The sequence below is a fragment of the Harmonia axyridis genome, chromosome 1 (genome assembly GCF_914767665.1).
Source record: "Harmonia axyridis chromosome 1, icHarAxyr1.1, whole genome shotgun sequence".
Taxonomy (NCBI): domain Eukaryota; kingdom Metazoa; phylum Arthropoda; class Insecta; order Coleoptera; family Coccinellidae; genus Harmonia; species Harmonia axyridis.
In genome coordinates, this window is record NC_059501.1 from 50,132,905 (window position 1) to 50,143,303 (window position 10,399).

General features: G+C 37.5%; 1 protein-coding gene across 1 annotated transcript; it reads left to right on the forward strand.

Annotated features, from left to right (window-relative positions):
* Positions 1-267: 267 nt before the first annotated feature.
* On the forward strand, positions 268-1,080 carry LOC123671520. Its single transcript, XM_045605406.1, has one exon. The coding sequence runs from the start codon at positions 268-270 to the stop codon at positions 1,078-1,080; it is 813 nt and encodes a 270-aa protein (XP_045461362.1).
* Positions 1,081-10,399: the final 9,319 nt, after the last annotated feature.

The window sequence follows — 10,399 nt, forward strand, 5'->3', positions numbered from 1 at the left end:
TCACCAACTTTTACATTACACGAGATCGTGTGAAGAAACAATAATGTCGAATCTAGAACTCTCTAGCACATTTCTTATCGAACTGCCTATATCGGCTTATATGCATATTTATATATGAGAATATAGTTTACAAATTATCATTGACGACATAGTAACAAATTATTGGTAATTCAACAATGAATTCCAATAGTCGCTACCTTGCGGAAATATCGCTACTGAAATTGATATTGGAATTTGACCTACATTACAATTGTCTTGTGGGGCTGTATGAGACATGTGACCCTATATGTGGGTCCTGTCATACAGTGTTACAACTGCTTGAGGTATGGCCATACCAAGGTTAACTGCAGTAACCCTGTTGACCCCAAACGCTGTAGAAATTGTGCGAGTAATCACAATGAGGGTGAGTGCCCTGATCCTAACAACCCGAAATGTGTCTTCTGTTCTGGAAAACATGCATCAACGGATCGTAATTGTCCTGAGTTCCTACGTCAGAAGAAAATCAATAATTTAATAGCTGTAGAAAATATATCCTACTTTGAGGCTGTTAAACTCATCCCCAAAACTTATAATGTAAACCTATCGACTCAGGACAATTATTCCCCTTCCCAACAATTACGCTCACAATTGTTTCCTCAGCTCCCCTCTAGGGCTACTAATACAATAGAGGATTCAACAATTGTCTCTGTGCACAATAGAAGAACTCTACTTAACTCTCGATCAACTCTAGCTCCTTCCTATTCAGCAGTCTTAGGTAAGAAAAGAAGGAAAAACCCACAGTCCCCAGGTTATGATCATGACCTCCATGATTCCCAACTTTTAAACATCTCCCTTCCTTTATCGCCCATCGTAGGCAACAAACAATCTACCCAATCTGCTTATGACTTTTCATCAGATACAACCCCATTGGATTCAGATCCTTCTATCTCAGATAATGAGATCTTAAGTCTAATTTCAAAGCGTCTTATGGATAATAAAAGTTCAGAGTTATTGAACAATATTGTTGAATTATTGAAAAACATTATACCCCAGTCCCCTGAAACTAATAACATCCCTTCCACTCCTTCAACTTCCCAGTGAACACTACCATAATCCTCTATAATTTTTCTCCTCTTACATTATTTTGAGTTGATGTAATTTTCAAAGTACACACTCTTGTGCTGGACATCATACAGTGGAATATCAGGTCGGTTCTATCTAATATTGACAATCTAAAATCACTAATTGAGGAGTACTCACCAAGTGTTGTTTTAGTGTCGGAAACCTGGCTTAACGAATTTTGGAATTTCAAAGTACCAGGATTTCATATTTATAGGCAGGATAGAGTCTCTCAAGCTGGAGATATTGCCTCACTGATAAAGAAAAATATTTCCTTTACGGTCCTCAACCTGGATTCTATTGAAGCTCCTGATATGGTTCAATTCCATGGAATCAATTTAACTTCTATGAATATTACCATAATTAATATTTATTCCCTCCACATGTTACCTTGCCAACATCATTCTGGAACATGTTACTTAGCAAAATCTCGCAACCATTCCTTATCTGTGGGGATTTAAACGCTCAAAATCCTAGTTGGGGTTCAGGTATGCTAAACCTAAACGGTAAAATTGTGGCAGAATTCCTTCTATCCAACGATATATGTCTTTTAAACGATGGCTCCCCAACCAGGGTCACTGCTCCTGGCAAAAACTTGAGTGCTCCTGATCTAGCTTTAAGTTCTAGCGACCTCAGGATTAATTCCAAATGGAGGGTGATTTCTGACCCTGGAAATAGTGATCATCTCCCGATATTAATATCGCTAAATCCCTTTCAACATTCCTTACCCACCTCTCGTATTCGGTTCTCTACACGGGAATACAACCTCTCTCAGGCTGACTGGTGTAAATATCAGGAAACCATTGCCAATGGATCCAATCCAGAACACCCAATACCCTTAAAGAGTTTTGCGATCTCATTAAAGAGGCTGCCGATTCATCCATTCCAAAGAAAAAACCTCCTAAGCCAACTACTTATAGGAAGTCTTGGTGGACTGTTGAGCTTTCTGAGGCTGTTAAAAAAAGGTCTGAAGCGTTCAAAATGTACCTGCGAAATCCTACTACCGAACAATACCTTCATGCTAAGAATATCCAAGCAGCAGTTGAAAATAAAATTCGGAATGCTAAGCGGGAATCCTTCAGGGCTTTTTGTGAGAATTTATCTACTCGCAACGGTGCGAAGTTGTGGTCAGATATAGCGAAATTCCAACATGGTTGCAAACCTCCAGCAACACGGGTCTCTTCGACTACCTGCGGTCATAAAATAATTGATCGATTGTGCCCCCCTCAGAATACATCGAATATTAATTATGTGCATTAATTCTAAAAAGGAATCTTGCCCAGGTAAGGATGGTATTTCTTATGGAATGTTGAAAAGTTTGCCAATTCAAGCCAAGGAGTTAATGACCCAGATCTTCAATAATTTGTTTGAGAACCCATATATCCCATTGTCTCTGAAGGACACGGTTGTTGTGCCCATCTGTAAGCCAAATAAATCTCCAGATAATCCTCTCAGCTATCGCCCCATTGCTTTAACATCTTGCATCTTAAAAATATTAGAATCTCTACTGGCCACCAGATTAGAGAGGATTTATCAGCAATCAACTGACAATCGAGAACTTCAGTTTGGTTTCCGTAAGGGGAAGTCAGTGAATGACGCTTTGGCATATTTGGTTGCTTCACTGTATTCAGCATTCTCAAGGAATGAGGTAGTTATTATCGTGTTCTTGGACATCAAGCAAGCTTATGACTCTGTGTGCTTTGACCTTCTCGAGAACACTCTCAGGTCCATGAAAGTCCCTTTGCCTATTATACAGCTGTTAGTTATTATCGTGTTCTTGGACATCAAGCAAGCTTATGACTCTGTGCGCTTTGACCTTCTCGAGAACACTCTCAGGTCCATGGAAGTCCCTTTGCCTATTATACAGCTGTTGAGATCTCTGACGGTACATACAAATATTTTCCTCGTTGACCCATCCTCAAGAGAACTTATTGGGCCCAAACAGTCGAATATAGGCTTGTTGCAGGGTTCTCCAAAGAATCCTACACTGTTTAATTGTTTTGTTGGTGACTTACAGAATTGCATAGATATCCCTGGTGTTACTGTGTTGAAGTACGCAGATGACAGCACGATTATCTCAACTGGAGCTTCCTTCAAAGAAGCATTTGAAAAGATGACCAAAGCATTGAAGTGTGTTGAAAGATGGGCAAACTCTAAATCGCTCCAATTGTCGCCTGAAAAATCCTCAGCACTCTGCTGTAATAGAACAAACCCCATTTCAAATATTCCATCACTGAATCTGTTCCAAGAAAGTATCCCTTGGACCAAAACCGTGAAATATCTGGGTGTCACTATCCATCAGTCCCTCGATTGGTCTCAGCATATCCACAACATGTGTTCTAAATCACTACAGGGTATTAATGTAATGAGGGCTCTGTGCAGGACATGGTGGGGTAGCCACCCATCGACTCAGCTACTTTTATATAAAGCCACTGTTCGCCCTTTCCTTGACTATGGTAGCATATTTTATGGGAAATGTCAGAAAGCCCTTCTTAATAAACTGGACCGGGTCCAATATTCAGCTTTGCGCACAGCAATGGGATACATGAAGTCTACCCCCATTCCCGTTATTATGATGGAGTCTAATGAACTCCCCCTCAAATATCGTAGACTCTACCTAGCAACCAAATTCGTCACAAGGTTGCATCGAATCTCTAACGATCCTGTCCTTAATAAAATCCTCTCCCTTAAAAATTGGACTTCTGCTGGCAATCCTCCACCCATAATAGAGTCATTTTCTCTCATAGATAATTCCGAAAGTTTCTACTCCTCGTACCAGCTTCCCTGCTTTTCTCATGATTTAACTGTCCATTCATCTTTCATACCATATATGAACTTTGGCCTTTCAAAGGATTCTCCCGATAACTCATTGCCTTTTATTACTCGTTGTTCTAAAAATTTCCCTGACCATATAATGGTGTTCACGGATGCTTCCAAAAGTCCTACTCTCACAGGCATAGGTATATATAGCCCTGTGGGTATCTCCATGTCTCAGAAAATACCTGACCATTTTTCTATATGTTCTGCAGAATTAATCGCCATTTTGGAAGCAACAAGGGAAATCAAACGTAAAAACCTGAAAAGATGTCTGATTATCTCAGATTCAATGAGTGCCCTTGAAAAAATATCAAAATGGAGGAATTCAGCTAAAAACGACCATATCACTCTCGCAATTAGAGCAAACCTGTTATATCTGAGTGACCATGGTTTCTCTATAAAACTTATATGGATCCCAAGTCACACTAACATTCAAGGTAATGACATGGCTGATAATCTTGCAAAACAAGGTTCTGAGGAATCAGTTATCAAGAGGGCAGATATTAGTGACTTTTGGCCTAGATACAAGAGAATTGTTTGGGAAAGATGGAGAGAGGAGTGGAAGGTCAGTATCGGGAATCGTACCTTTTCAAAATATGTCCACATTGGTTCCTTTGGAGTCAAACCGTGGTTTAAAGGGATCGATCTTTCAAGGGGTAACATTGTGACAATGAACAGGTTAAGATCTGAGCATTGTTGCACTCCGTTTCATTTGATGAGGATTCATGTTGTTGATTCAGATCTGTGTGGTTGCGTCTCCGCAACCACACAGAGGGGTGACATCCCTCACATATTCTTTAATTGTCGAGATAATATGATGAATTGCTCAATGCTCTATGATGATCTCATAAATACTAGAAGAATAACGAACTTCCCTCTTAACATATATGACTTGATATTTTCCAATGATATTACAGTGTACATTTTGTTGTATAATTTTTGTTGGCTTCAAAGATTAAGCTGTAAATTCCTCACAAAGTGTGTGTGCCTTTTTTTTTGTGCAGCCCATTCTTTAGATAGAAGATTGAGGAGAAGAAGGAAATCCTGAATCCAAGTTATCTGAAGTCTGACCGTCCAAACAGAGTCCGGCAACCTAAGTTACTTTTGATGTGAGAAGAAAACCGAGAAGGTTATTTGTTCGATGTGCGAATGGCTGAGTACTAGCACATAGTAAAGGATGTAAGAAGAAGAAGAAGAATATTGTGTGGATTTGGCAACACGGTTCTGTTGTTGTTATTGCACGTGACAACATATTTAGTATTCTGTGGTGACAACTAGAGGGACGTTAAGGGTTAACTGTTCATTTTAATTTTACGTTTGTAATCGGCGTTATTTTATACAAGTTTGTGAATTTTAAGTTACATATTGTTAATTTTAATCATGGGAAAACCTCGAAAAACATGTATAGTGTGTAAAACATCCGGAAATGAAAACCTAACCTATCATAGATAAGTTCACGTTTTGAGTCCATAGGCGTAGAATATATCTCGTCTATGGAGTAGTATTTATGAGATATCAAAAACTTAATTCAATGCTAACATTTGTCTACTGTGTTGTGTTGTATATATCTCAAAATTTTATAAATAATTATATGTTTGAAAACTACTTTTTTTTGTTTTTATACCCAAAAGTGAACGTTAGGTAAAGTTATATAATAATATTTCCTCATTGACATGGGTTTACATCAGAAATATTGTTAATGAGCACTTTTTCGTATTTTACAAAGAAATATGCAGAGAAAACTTCAGGAAAAATAGGTTATTCCCTTAGAGGAAAGAAATTATTTTTTCCTCTGAGGTTATTCCACTATAGCTAAATATTTAATTGCGATGCTTTTTTAGAATCCTCAGGTGCACTAGGATAGCTACAGGTCCCAAATATTGAGGAATCATCTCCCATTTCCTCTGATAATATTCCTTTATTGTTTGAAGTTTACAATTTTTTACCAACTGATTAAAAACATTGTATTTTACGAGAGTTTATACACTGTTTCCATAAGATATCTACTGAAATATCTCATTACTTCTTAAAGAAAAAATGAAACTAGTTAGTTTTCATTTTGAAATATTTATATTCTGTATTATAGTTCAATATCGATTTTTGTAATATTAATCCTTATTAAGGGACCATTGACTATAGCTGCTTTCCAGTCAGGTGCGTGTCACCCCGGGGCTCGGCGCACTAGAGCTTCGAGCCCTTGCTATGATTGGAACGCTCCAAAACCAAACTGCCAAATTAAACGCAGTGATAGTATCTGTTATCTCTGTCATACGTAAACAAACCGAGTTTGGCATTCAACAGCTGTCTAAGGGCGACACATGTGCTTGTGTTTGTATTTTATAGAGAACGTTTGTGTTGTGTAATAATCAATTATAATGGAAGATTTTGTGTTGGTGAGTATTATAGAGTATTTGTTTTTGGAGAATATATAAAGGAAATAAAATCATGAAATAATTTCTCGATTCTGAATTGGTTTCTTTGAAACTCACTTATGTTTTTCAAAAGGCCAATTGTTTTAGAAACAATTTGAAATACATTATTCGCTTTATATTTCTTCGTGCATATTATATAAAAGATCTAAAAATTCAGTTATTCTATTACAGAGAGAATTAGTGAAATCACAAGATATTGTGTGGCAGGGACAATCACAAATTTCACAGAAAAAATTATTTAAGAAGCGAGATGATACTTCTTCTTCCAGCAGTAGCTCCAGTAGTAGTAGTGAAGAAGAATTAAGTCCAAGGCCTAAAAAAAGGAGAAAAGTGGCAAATTTTGTTGAAGAAGTGGTAGCAGGCTACGACGAAGTAATATTCAAAGAACATTTTCGTATGTCTAGAAGGACTGTTCAAATATTGATAGGTGAGCTCACATTTTTGAAGTATATTTCTTTCATCAAGAATATCACTTCATCATATTTATGTTCAATTGATTTATTTTATTACAGATAGATTTCAAAGAAGCCCTTGTTCAGCTAGACCTAACAACAAATCTGAAATTCCTTCAGATAAGGCAGTCTTATTGACTATATACTGAAACTTTCCGTCAGATATCAGATAGATTTAATGTATCATTGAGTTCAGCTCATCGAACTCTCTTTAGGGTGATTGAGTTCCTACTCAATTTAAGATCAGAATTTATCAGATGGCCAACTGATCAGGAGAAAATCCAAATCAGCTCTGAATTTTCAAAAAAGCAAGGCTTTGGTGGGGTTATTGGTTGTATTGATGGTAGCCACATAAAAATTAATAGACCCGGAAATAACCAAGAATCATATATCAATAGAAAAGGTTATCATAGTATTTTGATCCAAGGAATTGTGGATCATAACAAATTATTCACAAATGTCTTCTGTGGAGAAGCAGGGTCCTTGCATGACTCAAGATTACTGAGAAAATCAAATTTATTTAGAAAAGCTGAAGAAGACCCTGCTTTTTTTGGTGAATATTATTTGTTGGGTGACTCAGCCTATCCATCTCTCCGATGGCTTATACCTCCATTCAAAGATAACGGGTTTTTATCCGAAGAACAAAAAATATTCAACTTCAGGTTGTCATCTACAAGAATTGTAGTTGAAGATGCTTTTGGTTTACTGAAAAATACATTCAGAAGACTAAAGTTTTTTGAAAATTTAGAAATAAATTCAATTGTGAAATGTGTGATGGCAGCCTGTATTTCACATTACATTTGTTTGAAGAGTAATGATGATTTCATCGAGTGTGAGGTGATGGAAAACAATGAAACAGAAATCTCTGAGCCTGACAATAGGGATATTTCAAGTAATAGCAGGGACAGAAGAGCTTCAATTTTTGAAACAATGTTCAATTTGAATTCAATGTAGTATTCTTTGATCAATGTTTTTATTATATTTGAATGACACAAATAAAAGGCATTTTTGAATTAAAATAAATTTAATTTTTAACAATTTCTTCACAGGTGATTGTAAATATGAATATATATCAATACTAATATTCAAAACCATTCATCAAATGAAATTTGTACTTGCAATATCACATTTGAGTAAAATAGGAAATTTTTCATAATACAAGGTGTCCAAAAAGGGTATCGGGTATTTGTAACTTCGATAAAACAAAAACTAGTTACAATTAAAATAAAAAATTATTGTTAATTATTACAGCATGAAGTGGAAAATTATTTGGAAAAGATTATGTTATCTGGTGACCGTTACGCTGCTAGTACTCTTCTAATCGGGAACGAAAATTGGCGATCACACGCTGACACATAGCTCTCGATATTGCTGCCATTTCTGATCTTATGTTTTGCTTCAATTGGGTCAAATTCGTTGGATTATTCTCATACACCTTACTTTCAATGTACCCCCATGCAAAATAGTCAAGTGGACTAAGGTCGGGGCCAGTTGATGTTACCCCTACGCGAAATGACCTTATTAGGGAATAATTCTTTAACAGCTACCATTGCTTGATTTGTTGTATGGCGAGTGGCCCCATCTTGTTGAAACCACGTTCTTGAATTATAACCTTGAAATTCCAGTAACTCTGGACCCAAAAAGTTTCGCAGCATATCGCAATAACGGTCACTATTTACATTCAGTGGTTGCCCTCGTCGATTTTCATGAAAATAAGGACCGTTTCTTCGTCGCGGACTGAACGAGGGCGTTCAAATTCTTGAATTTTGATCGTCGCACCTGTATTTTCGAACATTCGGATCCATTTCCTGATGGAGTCATCACTTGGTGCATGGCGTGTACGATATTCCTCACGATATAAACGTTGAGACTTGAGAAGCTACTATTGAATCACCGTTGCGATAATACTCTCGTACGCAAAAAGCGCGATGCGTTCATGGGTACTGCTCCATCGTCACTGAAACTCCAAAAATTGCGGACATCACGATCCCCTTGACAATCCTCCCCGTCACTCATTCTTAAATGCAGCGACAAAACAAATACCCGATACCCTTTTTGGACACCTTGTATAATATTGGGAAATAATAATAAAAACTACTAATGACTAATGTTGAAAACAAAAATTTCTTATAAAGTTTGTACTTGCAATATCACATTTGAGTAAAATAGTGTAGGATTTCACGTATACCTACTTATGCGTTTCGTCCCTGGCACACACACCGGACTCATCAGTGTGACTTTGGTATAATTGTGTGTGCCGTGTCACAGACGCTTGGGGAATTTATTATTATCGGGAGCCGCCGGGATTCGAACCCGGGACCTGGTCGCATCTCGGTGCGTGAGTCTACCTCTAGGCTACCGAATGCTGTGTATATAGTTGCTATGTGGAGCTTTATGACGAGCCGCCACATGACTCCCTCCCTAGTGACGGAGGAACGAAACTTATGCGTGTTACGAGGTCATCGGTGCAGCTGGGTGATTGCCGCCTAATCAGAGCTGCACCTCGCAGGCATCGTACGGACGGTGAATGCCGCCTATTCACGTCCGGCATACCGCGGCAGACCAAGGAGCACGTATTGCACGTCATGGGAATGGTCGTCTAGAGTTCCGTTTGGAAATTACAGATATATGGGAGCTACGCATCAACCTTCTGCTTTCCAGGACACATCGTTTAGATGGCCATTCCCATCACGTCGGGCTTGCTTGCTGTGACGACGGAAACACGAGGCTCGGCGTGCCATCGGCTCTAGTGTCCGACGGACACCCCAGTAGCCGTAACGTTGAGCGGGGCAGTGAGTCGCCTCTGCGCTCCAACGCCTCAGTTTTCCGCCATCACGTCGGGGCAGCGTTGCCAGGCCGACAAGTCGAAATTATCGTACCGCGTGTTCAAAATTATCGTACATTATCGTACATATTATCGTATCCCACTGATTTTTATCGTACACATTCGAAATAAAGGAAATTTTTGCGAGAATATGATAATTTGTGGACAAGGATGAAAAAACAAGCAATATATCGAATAAGTAATATATTTTTCATTTAAACAAAACGGTAAATGAATAATTAATTAATTATTAGGCAAGATCAGACATCAGCGTGATCAGATTGAAATATGATGAATCTATACTGACGTTTGAATTGAGAAGTGCGTGCGTATCTACAAAAAATCACTTTTGGGATATTGATTGAACTTTAAATACTTTCATTTGTGCCATCCACAGATTAAATTTAATTAACATGCATTATCATTTATTTTTTCTTCATATTAATTCAATTGAATCTGTGGATGAAATGAAAGTCTTCAAAGACAAATATCCCAAATGTGCTATTTTGCAGATACGCCCTTTTCAATTGAAACGGCAGTATATTTTTGATGGTCTTTTTAATGTGCTTTCAACAATTGAACATTTGCTCCCATAACCACATATAAAATAATATGAATCTAAATAATTGATTGGAAATACAGAGATATATCTTCGTAAAAATTCTCTATAAAATAAATGTCATCAAAAAAACGATTTTCTTATATGAAATGAATATATTCAAATCTGAAATATTCAGCCACACAAATTTGTCAATGAAATTCCAGTTACAACAATT

Coding starts and splice junctions, on each gene's coding strand:
- LOC123671520 (XM_045605406.1), top strand. CDS start 268: ATGAGACATGTGACCCTATATGTGGGTCCTGTCATACAGTGTTACAAC.